Genomic DNA, 14,651 nt, shown 5'->3' on the forward strand with positions numbered 1-14,651 from the left:
TTAATATTCACAGTTTAGTTTAATAGAGATCTTTATGCAGCACATGCCAAAAATCAGGGAGATCTGTTTTTTGTAGTACCCAAACCCAAAGATTCACTGTAATAGGCAGATGACAGGCAACAGGAAATCAACAAAGTTCTCAGACCTAGAAACGTAAACAGAGTCCACTTTGGAGGGCTTCCAGTTATAATCCTCATCTACCTTCTTTGGTATTGTCTTTGGCCCCCTGAAATAATTTGATCATCTAATCAGAAGAATTTTATCTATTTTAGATTCATGAATTATTGCCTGTCACTTAAGCAGTGGACAGACCCAGCTTTCACCAAGCTGTTTTAAGACATTTGAAGACTGACTTAAAATAGTGTTGCCTTTAACCCATTTCCTACATATAGTCTCTCAGTGCCTAGTAAAACATGTAAGGTTTTTTTTGATTTCTTAAAATAGATTTCAAAAGGAGGCATTCACAGTCAGTGGCAAGAAGTCTTCTGATGCCTGCCAGTGCAATCAAATGGAAAGGGATTTAAAAAAATTAAATGCAAAAGAAGAAGTAGAGTGTCTGATAATTTCAAACAGTATGCTGGAATCATTCTGACAATAAAGACATTTATTGCACCCTCGTAGTGCCTGAGGTTTTAATTTAACACATCAATGAGAAGGCAGTGTTCAAAAAATAACCACCATCACCACTGAAAAAACCAGCAGGACTTGCTTTATTAGTGCAATTTCTAAGAAATTAGAACATTTAATGAGAAAATCGTTAACCATGGAAAAAAATGGACTGATGTAACTCAGGGAGCTTAAGTACTGAGACTTCAATTTAGTTTGTCAGCTACTGGTAAAGTAAATAAAAAAATGAGCAGATCACCTCTGGAGCAGCGGGCACTTTTGGACACGTTCTTGTGTGACGGCTGCTGTTGGACAGAACCATTATCTGCCTCCTTTTCTGGAAACTCTGTAAAAACCTAGTGGGAAAGAATATCAAGCATGTCTTGTTTCACATCTTTTTCACTCAGAGATGCTGTTCTTCATATTCAGTTAAGCATTTTATGGATGGAACATAAATGTAACAGTTATTGCTGTGTACGCTTACAGTGAGCAGAGTGGAATGTTTCTTGGTGTGCTTCCTTATCCTTGTCTCTTCCATCACTCTGGCAGATTATTTTGTGTTGATGTTTCCATGGCTGAAATACTTGCAGTGATATCTATGCCCATAACTTCTGAACTTAAGAAGGTCTATAGGTTTAACCTATAGAAGGTTAAAGGTTCTGCTAATGTAGGAAACCAACTTCAACAGTACAAGAACACGACAGGCAGATGCTGTGACTTCTCCAGAATCCTTTCCTGCATTTTCTTCCTCAGTGTCAACACCACCTTTAATCTCCCTGATTAAAGAGTTTCTTAAAGCATTTTTTAAAGTTGTTAGAATTTCTAGCATTCTACAGCAGTCTGTGGTAAAGAGGTTAACTGGTTTTGTTTGAAGGGGAACTCTTTTTTTTCATATGTTCTTAACCCAGTTCTTCACTCTTGTTTTGAGAAAGGCTATCAATCCACTGTTTTCACAATGCTTCTGAGTTTATAGATCACTGTTGTATCCTTCACTCGTCTTTTCCCAGGCTGAGGTGTCTGCCAGAGGGTAAAATTGTTTAGTTTTCACCTGTAATTAAATATGAAGAAAAGTAAGTACTAAAATCAGAAGAGCAGAAGCTCTTAGTGACATTTTCACTTGTCACATTTGCAGTGTTTTACAGCTACCTACTTTTTAGGAGCTAAACAGTGAGAATGAATCTGGTGTTCCCCTTCTTGTTGGTACAAGTCTTGTTGTTTGCCTCTGTTGCTCTCTCTTAGGCATGCACATTTTATAATACTTATCTCCATAATCATAAACAGCATTGCCTGGATAAAAAGTCATCAAACTACCTGTACAGAGACAAGGTATATTGTAATGTCAATAACAAGAAGGTATTCTCTATAAGTGTAATCACCCTACAGATGTTGTTTTGACATTATTACATCTTCGTTGTATATTTAACACTTTTATTGAAATATGCATGTATTTCAAAGGATGCTATGGGGATATGCTTGTATTGTAGAACATAACCTCCCTCAGTTTAGGATCCCAAGTGTTCTAGTTTTACTTTCTATCAAACCAGCTAGGCCAGTGCTTTTTATCTTGGGTTTCAGTGAAAGGCTTTTGCTTTGGCCATGCTTGCATTTCTTCCTGGTATATATAGATTTTCCAGAGAGGCTGAAGTAATTTTCAGTACCTTAAGTAACAGTTGTCAGCTTAAGTAGCTTGAGGCAGTAGGGGTATGATTAACTCTTTAAAGATGTCTGTGGAATAGCAAGAGAGTTGTAAAAGAAAAATATTTTTTGCTTTGAAAGTGTGCATTCTTTGATTTATTTATTTCTCTTTGTTCTTCAGTGAGTCAGCAGTTGATAAACCGCATTGATCAGTTCCTGGAAAATAAAGGTTCTCAGTACTACATGAAAGGGATCAATTGTATCAGAGTTTTCAGGGAGGAGGCTGTGAAGGTAATATGTTAAAACTCTCATATCTTTCAAATTAAAGACATGATGAATCTATTTGCTGTATTAGGAACTTAATAATCTGTTGTTACAGCCAAAAGAAGTGATTCACAAATTAAAATCTGTTACATTATTTGAACGATTAAAAATATATTTGCATTTTACGTTTCTTACCAAAATGGGGACTAGCTTCTCTGGTATTATTTGCTTTTGCTTGTTTTCTTCCAAAAGTACAAACAAAAAACCCTATTCTCTGACGCTTGTAAAAGAAAAAAAAGTAATCGTACTAATATGTTCTTCAATAAAGCTTTTTGCAAGAAGGTCTTTCTAGCTTTTTGAAAGGCAGGTTTTGTGGCTCACGTTTCCTTAGAACTCTTGGTTTTAGTAGAGATAAAAACCAAAATCTGTAATGACTTTTGTGTTCACCATGTTAGATGCATTTGTGAAGTATTAGGTTTGCAGTGCTCTTTAGTATTTTTAATCTCTTGTTTATAATTGCTGTAATTTTTTTCAGCTGTCCAAGGTGCAGTGCTTTAATGATTTTCTGCAGGGCCTGAAATCAAAGGTGGAAGATAAAGCCTTAGCTGATTTCTGGGAGATCATGATGCAAGGTAGCATGGCATTTTTCTGGTTTATTATCCCTTATCTAAGAGAAAACTTCTTTTTAGCAATGGGACAGTTTAACAGATGGCTCTGGGTTTAGTTTAAAACAAACAAACAAAAAGCCCAAAATAATCTTTCACTTTGCACTAATAGTTTCATATTTCAGCAATGTTCATAATGCCTTGCCAAGTCTTGCTGAAATGGTAAATTAATTGTGGAAGAAGAGAGACAAATTAAATTTTACAGAGTAAGAAGAAGATATGATTTCAGCTGAATTTCAAAATAAATGGAAAAAACCTCATGCAGCACTGATATAAAAAGATTCTTCCAAATGAAGCTTCATAAAAGGCATAGATAGTATCGAAATGTGTCACTGATCATTTTGTATTTAAGCAACCTGAAGGACAGAATATGTGGTAATGTGACACCTACCTATGATTAAACTGGGAGATACAAGGCAGTGCAGTTTAAAAGGCATTCAGAGACTATGCAAGCGATAAATAAAGGAACACTTGCACAAATACAAAACATGGTGGACTAAAATAATCTTTTACGTCATAATCTTTTTAGTTGGAACCAGTGCTAAGAAAATCTGCTAACTGCTCAGCTGTATCTCTTAAAGGTGCATGCTATAAAATGCAAATATATGCTTTTGTATAACACTTTTAAAAGTAATTAACTGTAGATACTCTGTAATGTCTACTTCATCCAACTTTCTCAAATTATGAGATGGGAATTTGTTTTTCAACCTAAACAGCACAAGACCACACTGAAATAATGTTATATTCAGAAGTGTTGTAGGGGACCTCTGAAGAAATTTGGAAAACAGAAACCAATAAACTTTGGAAGTAGGAAACCTGAATCTTCCAAAGCCATGCTACAATAATTTCACAAACCAGATTTTGTAAAAAAACCTGCAGTATATTATTGAGAAAACAGAATTACAAATATAGAGATGATATTTTCATACAAAATAGATTACCATCTTGTAAGAAGATGATAAAATTGTGATGCTTTATGCATAATCTAGCTGCTTTCACTAGGCAGCTGAGATACCTTTTCATTTGCTGCTGTTTTCCCTTCTTCTTGCCAATGACTCATCCCCTCTTTTCTTCCAAATGTGACATACATTGGGCATTGTCATGAGTGACTGCAATCCCCAAAAGAGGATGGGAGTGAGTAAGTGAGTGAGTGGCTGAAGAGCAAGGCAGATCTGTGACAAGTTCCCTTGTCTCATGAAACCCTGCCGTGTAGTTCTGTGGGACCATTAAGGTGGCGTTATGCTTGTACTGTTGCTGAAACCTTTATGAATTGACTTTTCTTTGCCCTCACACCTACGGCTTCTTTACTGAGGCACAGGCATTTGTGTAGCCAAGTGATGAGCTAAACTGAAGAAAACTATTGGGGTAAAAAGTAATTAAGATTTCTTTTTTTTAAATTTGTTGTTTCAGGGGTCACTGCACAGGGTAGTGGTGCTGGCACAACCAAGGAGTAAAGTGGGGGCAGGAACAGCACTTTGGTAGTTAGAGTGTAGGTAATCACAGCATGTGTTTGTATGTTAGGAGTTAATTTTTCTAAGGACCTAAGAGCATGCTGTGAGTGACTAAAAGTGTAATTTCTGATAGATTTTCAGCATTTCATCTGTGATCTATGATTTCAGTGTCTCGTTAGTTTGATTGTCATAATATTAGCAGTTTCCTAAATGGATACTTCCACAATCTTATGAATATGCTCATTAATTTATTTTTGTATCATAGTTTATATGATAGTTGACTCATTTATGCAAGTCATATTTTCCTTTGAGCAATTTTTTTTTTTTTTCTTCTGCTGACACATTCAGAAGTTGGAATTTGGAAGATGTTTTTCTTTTCTACCATTAAGTATGGGTTTGGGAAGCCTTCTAATGATATTTTTATCTCTTTTTTTTTTTCTTTTTTAGACAGAATTTCTTTGATCACTGAAGATGAAGCAAAGGAAAGCTCAGTGACTAGTGAAGAGGCTGAAAAGGTATCTCTTTTTTTAATGAGCAACTATTTGTATAGAGTTCTTGCTGTGGAATAGAAGATTCTTACGTGGATAAATCTTTAGGTGAATGAAACAGGATCCATATGAAGGAAGAAGAGTGGTCTTTTGCTACACAGTTGAAATTGCCCCAATTCAGAGTTAAAATAATTCCCTGGCATGTCCCACAGCATTTTACTCTTATTGGGCTTTAGAAAGTAGCACGTAGTGATATCATTATTTGAAAATATCCTCTACGAAGAATAGGAACTCTAGGAACTCAGTGGAACAATAACAGACTATTTGTATATGCAAGATTACTATTTGAGCTTCATAGAAAGAATCACGATCTCATTGTTACATGAGTTCAAAAATTGGGATGCTTTTTTGTCTTAAGGTGTTGTGGACTCTAGCAATATATAATTATTGTGGTTAATTTTCACCATATGTGTGATGATACCAGTATTTTCCACTTTATGGAGCTCTTGTGCATTGATGGACTTCATAGATGGTGCTGTTATTATTATTGGTGATCATGTAAGATCCTTTTAGAAACAAAAGGTTTGGAGTAGTTGCAGGTATTATTTCTACAGTAATATGACACTTCAGTAACAGCAGTGATGGATGAAGGATGTCACAGTTATAAAGGAATGAATTCTAACAGGCAGAATGGTGCCTTCTGTTTCAAAGAAAGCAGAATTCAGAGTTGCTGTCAAAAACTGTATTTTTGTGGCAATGGTAATACGGGCATTTTTGTATCAGGCTGCTAGTCATGTTTTTAAATAGTTTAGGAGAAAGAAGGTCCTTGTATTAGAGACCCTGAAGGTAAACCTGTGGCTAAAATCACTAAGTACTTTGCAGAGAAGCAACTTTTCTAAAAGATGTCACACTGATTTTGGCAGCTTCCAGGCTTACATTAGCAATAACTGGAAGGGGTAGAAGTAGGTTCTCCATGAGTGAATTAATGAGTGGGTAAAAGGTTGTATTTTAGAAACTGCTTTTTTCATCTGTAACAATTTACCTTACGGTGAAAGAGGCACAGAAATGTCATGAAAATGAAAAGCTAACAAACTAAGAGACTAGAAAGCTAAGCACATGTGCAGAGTACAAATAACAGAATATAATGTTATTTCTAGACATGAAGGACCTACTGGCTGTTTCTCATCACATGTAATTGTATAGAGCTTTTTTCCCCAGTGGTTGTTTTGAAGAGTTTCAGTTGTTGTTGTGTATTCCAAATGCTATGAATTTACTTGGAAACTTCATAAGACAGTACTTCTGTTGAGAACTTCACTTTCTGGTCTGAAACTACCATTGATGCTCAAAATGTGCTAATGCTATGTGAAATAGCCACTATTCCATAAGGAAATCTCTACTAGCTATGAAGACCTTACAGTATACTGTTGTCTTAACTGTGACCTTGAAGTGACTGAAAAAGATGCAGTACAAATTAGAGTACTGTGGACTATATTTACAGCTGCCAGGCTAAGCTGAAGCAAAGCATTAGTAGACTGACTTCAGAACTGCTTTTCTGCTTAACATCATCCTACAGTCAGCCAGGTGTTGCAAAGCAGAAAATTCTTTTGTGGTTGATTGAAGGTCCTACAGCAGCCATAGCTTCCCTTTAAAATAGTGGAGTAAGAGAGGATGCATGAAATCAGCTCTGCAACAGTGTTCTCTAACACGGCAGTTAGCTTAACTTTCAGAATAAATGCGTTGCATCTCTGCTAACTAGGCAGTTGGCAAGGCCACTTACTTGATAGATAACCACCTTACCATGCATTTCCCAGATCCAAAACCAGAACCCTGATTTGCCATTGGCTGTTGAGGGTTCATATGACTTTTCACTTCAGAAGCTGGAAGACTACTTATTCTTGGAAGAAGCCAGCATTTTTTCCTTTGTCTGTAGTAGATTGCAAAAACAGTTTGATTGTTTCCTATAGTGAAGGTGATACCATTCACTAAAGGCGGTAGATACACAGACATACAGCCATCTTGGAATTCTAATTTCCTCTGGCCCTGTCATCTTCTCATTTTTATTTTTTTTCTTCAGCTGCAAAATCTATATGATGTTTTAACATGCTGAGTGCAAATTATGCATGTTGTCTGTTGTAGAAATAAGCTTTCTACATTTCTACATCCCTCTTGGATGTTGAAGATGTAGGAGTGGTCTGATCTTTGGGCAGTGAGTCAACTTGGCGGGGGTTGTCCACTTCCTCTGTCTTTCATGTTCACCAAAAGCAATGTATTTGCTTTTCATCCTAGTGGATATCTGGTACTTTCCCAGAAATGGGATGCAGCTGGTAACTTCTCAGTGTTTTAGCCCTTGCCTAAAGCTGTCAGTATTGCTCTAGAAAAGGATCAAAATGTTTTATTTAAGTAAAATAATATCTAAGCTTTTTACAGTATATTGTCTCTGAGATTCATAGTGCTCTGATAGAGATCCCATGGCCTTTTACACAGCCTCTGTGGCAGTTACAATCAGAGTTCTCAGGTAAAGAGTAGTTTGCTTTCAGGAGCCTGCTGTTTGCACAAAAAGGTAAACATAGACTCTAAGTGGGTATTTATAGCCTGATTAATGTGGTTATTTTCTAAGTACCTGTTCTTTTCATCCTCTAGTGTTAGAGTGAAGATATTTCTGAATTAAGGATGATGGAACTCAAAGTCATGGACTATTGTTTTTCTTCCTCCTCAGTTTTCATAGCCATCTTTTTATCTGCAGCTTTGTGTACTAACTCTGGTGCATTTATTAAGAAAAAGATAATGTATGATTTTATCATAAAGAGACCATAACTAAAATTTGTAAACAACTGGATACTTTTAAAGTAAGAATCAAGTATTTGTTTTGGGTTTTTTTTTCCTACGATTCCAGATATTTTCCCGCCACACTATTTTAGGCTAAGAGAAAAATAATTCAGAGGTGGTTGTACTCCAGATATTGTCTGTATGTTTGATTTCAGTTGTTATACTATCTGAGCAACTTACCTTTATCTTGTGTTTATGGATGTCATGCTGTAAGTGAAGGGCATATGGCGAGTTGTATCAGCAGCTGTAGCAGTAGAACTTTACATACTGAATTTTCTAATTTTAAAAACTGGCATTCATAGAATCACAGAATAGTTAGGGTTGTAAATATCATCTAGTTCCAACCCCCCTACCATAGGCAAGGATGCTTCACCCTAGACCATGTCACCCAAGGCTCTGTCCAGCCTGGCCTTGAACACTGCCAGGGATGGAGCATTTACTGCTTCTTTGGGCAACCTGTTCCAGCGCCTCACCACTCAGGATGCAGTTTGCTGTCCTTTAATATTTTGTAGCTGCACATAATATTAAATATTACTTTTAAAATTACCTTCTGTAAGCACATAAACATGGCCATACTGTAATGGACAAAATTTCCATCTAGGCCAGAATCCCATGTTTGACAATGGATAAGGAGAAGTGTACAGTCCCAGGCTCCAGACACTGATGTCTCCAGTAGTTCCCATGCTTGAGGTTGTTTCTGTGGACTTAGTACAGAGGATTTCTTTTCTATGAACTTTCCCCATCTTTCCATGAGACTAGGTACTAATATTTGCAGCATCCTTATTGCAGGGTATTCTACAGCTTAACCATAAGTTGTCTGAAGAACCATATCTTTTTGTCTGTTTTCCAATACACTTCACCATAAAATCCTTTAAAAGCAGGTCTTAAGAAATTTCTTGTAGTTCAAAATGACTTTGGAGAGTGGAAACCAGAACAAGCTTCCTTGATAATTCTTAATTACAGGTGGATTTGTTTTGAAATATAAAGGGAACATTAAGGGCCTGAGTTTTGCCAATATCATATAAATATATTTTTATTTTCAGTTCTTGGCTCCAAAAGAAAAGAAAAGTGAAAATTTGCCTCTCACAGATGAAGGTGGTGATGTTGATGATTTGGTGAGTACTGTAAAGGCATTATATGTCTTTAGAATTAAACTGTAACTGAAAGATGAAGTGAGAGTGAGTGCTTCTTAAAGCAGTAGATGTGCATGGCTTAGAAAAAACACCTAAGGAATTGAGTCAGAAAAGAGCCACATGGAATTACTTATTTGCTATTGTAAAACATAACCAGGTGTGTAATTTCATGATGGCAAATACTATGTTATATAGTAACCTGGGTGTTTACATAGGTTAAATGTGTCCTCTAGTGTGTTTCAAAAGAGCTAGTAAGGCTGTTCATTTGATAGCAGTTTGTTATAATTTACTATAATAGCATTTAAAAAAGCTTGTAGATCTAGAACCGCTATTTATGTGGGTTGAAAATTGAAAGTAATTTTTAAAAAGATGTTTTAATCTTCTCAGCTTTCTCTCCATAAGCTTCCTGAAATTTAAGGATTTCAAGAGGGTTTTTTTGATAAATATTTAAGCTGGTTTTCACAGGCTGAGTCATTACAAATCTGTCTCCAAGGCTTAAGCTGATGGTGTAGACAGTTTTAAAGAAGCTTCAATAATAAACAGATTTCTACTTTTGAACTAATTTTTTTAAATCTTTAAATTGCACATATGATTATGTGAAGATGAGGGATTTTAGGTTTGGTTTTGTACTTTATAGAAACCTAGTATTAAGTCCTGTGCCGTCCATTTATGTTATACAACAAGGATTTCCAAATTTGCTTTGTTTTCTAAGTGCTGAACACATAAGAAATAACTTGAATTCAATGCTACTTCTTCCAAATCTGTTTCTTCTGTTTGCAGCTGGACATGATGTGAGTGGATGATATATGGTGCCTATACAAGCAAAGTTTTGGAAGAGATCTCCCTGTGAGATGGGGCACTAAACACACTAATGAGAAGACAGCTTATCCATCTTTATTTTCTCAAATGAGAGCAGAAGTTCCAGAGAAATTTCCAGTTGGTAAAACTGTCATCTGACTTTTCAAATCTAGAACAGAAGATAGAAAAACAGAAGATTGAAATAATCTGAAGTATTTGTGAAGTAGTGATACCTTTAAGGCATTTCCCTTTTTTTTTTTTTCTTTTTTTTCTTACTTATTTTCTGTTCATTAGTTTAGTTAAACACTGAGTTTAGCTTATCCTTTATATTGCTTTCAGCTAAACACTGCTAAATTTAATGACAGTCTGCACTGGTAACTGAAATTCTTGTTACATTGCCTGGGAAGGAAGACAAAAATATCAGTGATGTTACCAGGTAATGATGAATCTGTAGTGGAGGTAACTCCATAGCATTATTGTTACAGGAGGGAAAAAGACTCTACTTTCATGCTTTTTTCCTATTAAAGAAACAGAGCAAAAATATGCACGAAGGCCTGGGGGAAAAAATTCTAGGCTGGGGGGGTCACAAAATAATAGTTTAAAATATGCAACAGAATTCAAAGTACAGTAATTACAGTCATCTCTTTATACAGTTCTCCATCCTGTCAGCTCAGCTAAACAGTCTCTGTCGCTTCATGCGTACATTGTCCTGTTGCATATGCTGGGATTCATTTTTGATTGCTGTACACTGACACCTGTGATAGACAACTGCTAATAGTTATACTGGTAACCAAAATGGAGTGCTGTCTACACAGAGCAATCCAAAGTGGCCAGATACTCAAATTTGAATACAGATCTGGAGACACACTAACGACACCTTCTCAGATGCTTATTTGTTACAATCAGATTTATTCATTTAAAATGTTCATTCATTATTGCAAATGTATAAACATACTGTGCAAAATTATATTAAGATCATAAAACAGAAAAAAAAGAGTTAAAAAATATTCTGGAATATCTGCACTTTATACTGAACAGCAGTTCCTGTGTGGGAAAGAGCGATCGTTTTTAGGCCCTATCTCCCTAGACTGTGACCTGCCCTCTCCTCTCTTCCATCATAGAATCACAGAATGGTTTTGGTTAGAGAAGACCTTAAGGTCATCTAGTTGCAACCACCTCACAGTAGATCACGTCTTGACTGAGTTCATGCTGGCTTTGAAAGGGTTTCTCAAATACATATATCAGGGAATAAGTGATCTTTCCAAGTGTTTAGAGGATTTGTGCCACTGGAAGAAATTTTTTCTTAGCTGTAAATAAGAGATATTTGGCCAGTCCATTGTTTTGAATGTCTTTCAAGGCCAATTTATAGAGTATAACACTAGCTGAGGTTTTTTACTTTTTTCTTTTTTTTAATTAATAAAACATTTAAAAATTTGCTGTTGTCTTCTCCAAACCATGTTTGTTAAATCATATTATTAGCTATCTATGCAGTACTAAGAGAATCTATCAAAAGCCGCTTTTCTGGGCATACAATGCAAACACTGAATAGCAAAATCCCTCTAGAAACTGGGTGTGATTACTTGTTCTTTTCAAACTCTAAACTGTACAACACCCCAATAAAATAATTTTTACCATTTTGGCAGAGATCATGAAAAGTCTTGGTCAAGACCTGACAGGATATAGAATTACTTCACAAATCAAAATAAGGATTAGGGCTTTCTGTCGCTTTTGAAACAGTTGACCATATTTTTAGAGATTTTTGCTTCTGTCAAGCAATAAAGATTTAGTTCATGGAGTATAATTTCATAGATCTTGTTACCTGTACAGCACATTTAGGCTCAGTGTGGTAACTGAGTTGCTAGTACTGAAGAAGGGAAGGGGAATTTATGGCTCAATGTAAGTGAAAGCAAATTCTTAGAAGGCAAGCATCTTTCATTCTGCCCAGCCTTCTGCGTATCAGTCATCAAAAGCCTGTGATACATTTTACTGAGTGTTTCATAGAATCATAGAATAGTTAGGGTTGGAAAGGACCTTAAGATCATCAAGTTCCAACCCCCCTGCCATGGGCAGGGACACATCGCTCCAAACCATATCACCCAAGGCCTTGTCCAACTTGGTCTTGAACACTGCCAGGGATGAAGCATTCACAACCTCGCTGGGCAACCCATTCCAGTGCCTCACCACCCTAACAGGATAAGAATTTCCTCCTTATATCTAACCTAAACTTCCCCTGTTTTAAGTTTTAACCCATTACCCCTTGTTCTATCACTGCAGTGATCAGATAGCAGCCTGATTTTACCCTTTTTTTTTGGCAAGGGGTCTGCTTTCAGGTTCTTACTGAGTAGCTGGAAGAGATCTTTCACATAGTCTTAAGTTCACATTTTAGTTATGAAATCTGATCTGGTTACTTGCTAATTACATTGAGATTGATTGTTCTGAACTGCAATACTGGCCAGTCTTCAGAAGCAGTAGAGCAGCTAGTTGTCCATTTCAAAAGCAGACATGCAGGAAATGCCATGCAAATTTGTTTTCTTGTAAGCAACAGAACATCCCTTGTCCTGTACTTCCTAACAAGATGAATTATCCAAGTGTCTGAAAAAAAGAAAAGATAATGGCTGTGATTTTGTTATATCTTGCTGATTTTATCTTATTTTTCCCCTGGAAGGAATGCCTCTCTGGAAAGCTCTTTGGATGCTAATAATATGAGACAGTAACCATGGTTAGCCTTCTTTGCTGAGATATCAAAGCTTGTGATTGTTGTCTGTCTTTCTGTTAATCTACTGCTCAGCTCTTTAACTCATTGGGCAGTAGCAGTCACCTTTGATGGAGAGGCAGTGATTTCAGTATTATATTTTAAAAGATGTTTATGGAAGTTAATGCTGGGAAGAGGTGAAAGGGAGAAGAATAGAGTTCAGCCTGTTGTCACTCTTTGGCTGGCTTGGCAGCTGAGAAGTACCAGCCAGCGGCTAATTATCATGACACATCATCAGTATCATGTGTTGCTTAGTCTGCAGGTTATCTTCTTTTCCTCAGTTGAAAGGGAAATGCAGACTAGAAAAAAGGTACTTCGCAGCATGGACTTTGGGAGGTGGAAAGAATCCAGAGGTGTATCATACCAGGAAGCATAATTAATATGGGAGGGAGCTGGGGCTGCAGCATGAAACTGACTACTCCACAGAAAGGGCAAAATACTGGCTTTGGAAGCCATAGAGGAAGAATGAGGCTCTTCCAGTAACACCATACCAGGAATCTGTAAGTAACCAGGCTGTATCTGTTCTACTAATGAACTTGGTTACTCTTTCACTGAATAGTGAGTCTGCTGAGTCTGTAACACAGTTCTCAGGTCTTGTCTCATTCATTTTTCAGAAACCCAATTTCTGCTCTTGAACAGTTGTGAAAATGTCACAGAAGTGGAAGATAACTTCCAAAATGTTACATAATTAAGACTTGTGATTCATGTGTAACTATATTGGCTTCAAACTAATTGTCAGGTCAACAGTATGATGTCAACATGTTTGGAGAGCTCTGGAAGCGACGCTCTACCTCTGTCCTTACAATGTGGCATGAAAGTATGACAGATACCATCAAAACACTTCCTCTGTGAAGAGATTATTGTGCTGTGCTGCAGTCTCTCAGTTGCCAGGGTAGATTTTCTGCTTGCCAACTTTCCTGATATTTTGTTTTTGGCAGGATTGTCTGTTTGGTATTGGGGCAGTGTCTTTAGAATTAGAAAACGAGGAAGGAAATTCACCATCATCTGTGGAAGACTGGAAAAGTTATTTAGGCTGTGATTTCTGCAGACAGGTCCCGTCTTTATACTCTGTGTTTGCCATGTTGCTTACCATAGCAGATCCTGCTCTTAGGATGAAGTTGCTGGCCTCTACCATAAGTCAGATGATATAAGGGAAAAGAGAAGTTCCCTCATGATCTCAGGTGGGTTGGGGTAAACTGGGAAGAAGACTTTGGGCTTGCATTTTGTTAAACTGGCAAATATACTGGTAGATATTCGTGTTGTGCTTGTAAGTTAACAGGGGAGTTTGGTTTCATTTGACCATGCCACTCATCCAGTGAAATAAGCAGTTAACCTAAGCTGTTGGTTTGTGACAGAGAAAAACTCATTTCCACCAAACTTTAAGCTTTGTTTCCTTTTAAATTTTGTTGTCATTCTTCATCTCTTGGTACTAGTACGGCATTAAGTGCATAATGGAGAACTAATGTAGAAAATTTCCAAGTTTTCTCCTCCCTCTTTCCGCACCACCCAAGTCTTGGAAGGCAGACGCAGGGACTGTGAGAATGAAGACCTTGGGCCCACTGTAGGAGAGGAACTGGTTCGAGACCATCTTAAAAATCTGAACGTGCACAAGTCCATGGGTCCTGATGAAATCCATCCACGGGTCCTGAAGGAGTTGGCAAATGAAGTTGCTAAGCCACTGGCCATCATATTTGAAAAATCATGGCAGTCAGGTGAAATTCCTGACAACTGGAAAAAGGGAAATTCAAGAAGGGGAAAATGGATGACCCAGGGAATTACAGACCAGTCAGTCTCACCTCTGTGCCTGGCAAAATCTTGGAGCAGATTTACCTGGAAGGCATGCTAAGGCACATTAAAATCAACAAGGTGCTTGGTGACAGCCAGCATGGCTTCACTAAGGGGAAATCCTGCCTGACCAATCTGGTGGCCTTTTATGATGGGGCTACAGAACTGATGGACAGTGGTAGAGCAGTTGATGTCATCTACCTGGATTTGTGTAAAGCGTTCGACACTGTCCCACACGACATCCTTGT

General features: G+C 37.2%; 1 protein-coding gene across 3 annotated transcripts in view; it reads left to right on the forward strand.

The window, feature by feature from the left end:
• Positions 1-11,300, forward strand: part of XRCC5 (X-ray repair cross complementing 5) — a 54,109-nt gene extending 42,809 nt beyond the window's left edge. For all 3 annotated transcript variants that reach the window (XM_061370144.1, XM_061370143.1, XM_061370145.1), the window contains 5 exons: positions 2,423-2,532; positions 3,041-3,137; positions 5,069-5,136; positions 8,979-9,050; positions 9,849-11,300. In XM_061370144.1, the coding sequence (XP_061226128.1) occupies positions 2,423-2,532; positions 3,041-3,137; positions 5,069-5,136; positions 8,979-9,050; positions 9,849-9,863 (362 nt within the window). In that variant the 3' untranslated portion in view covers positions 9,864-11,300. The remainder of the gene's footprint in view (positions 1-2,422; positions 2,533-3,040; positions 3,138-5,068; positions 5,137-8,978; positions 9,051-9,848) is intronic.
• The last annotated feature ends 3,351 nt before the right edge of the window (positions 11,301-14,651 follow it).

The sequence above is a fragment of the Neopsephotus bourkii genome, unplaced genomic scaffold (genome assembly GCF_033783945.1).
Source record: "Neopsephotus bourkii isolate Nb327-2 ecotype Australia unplaced genomic scaffold, CSIRO-AGI_Nbou_v1 NB_1526, whole genome shotgun sequence".
In the NCBI taxonomy this organism is placed as follows: Eukaryota; Metazoa; Chordata; class Aves; order Psittaciformes; family Psittacidae; genus Neopsephotus; species Neopsephotus bourkii.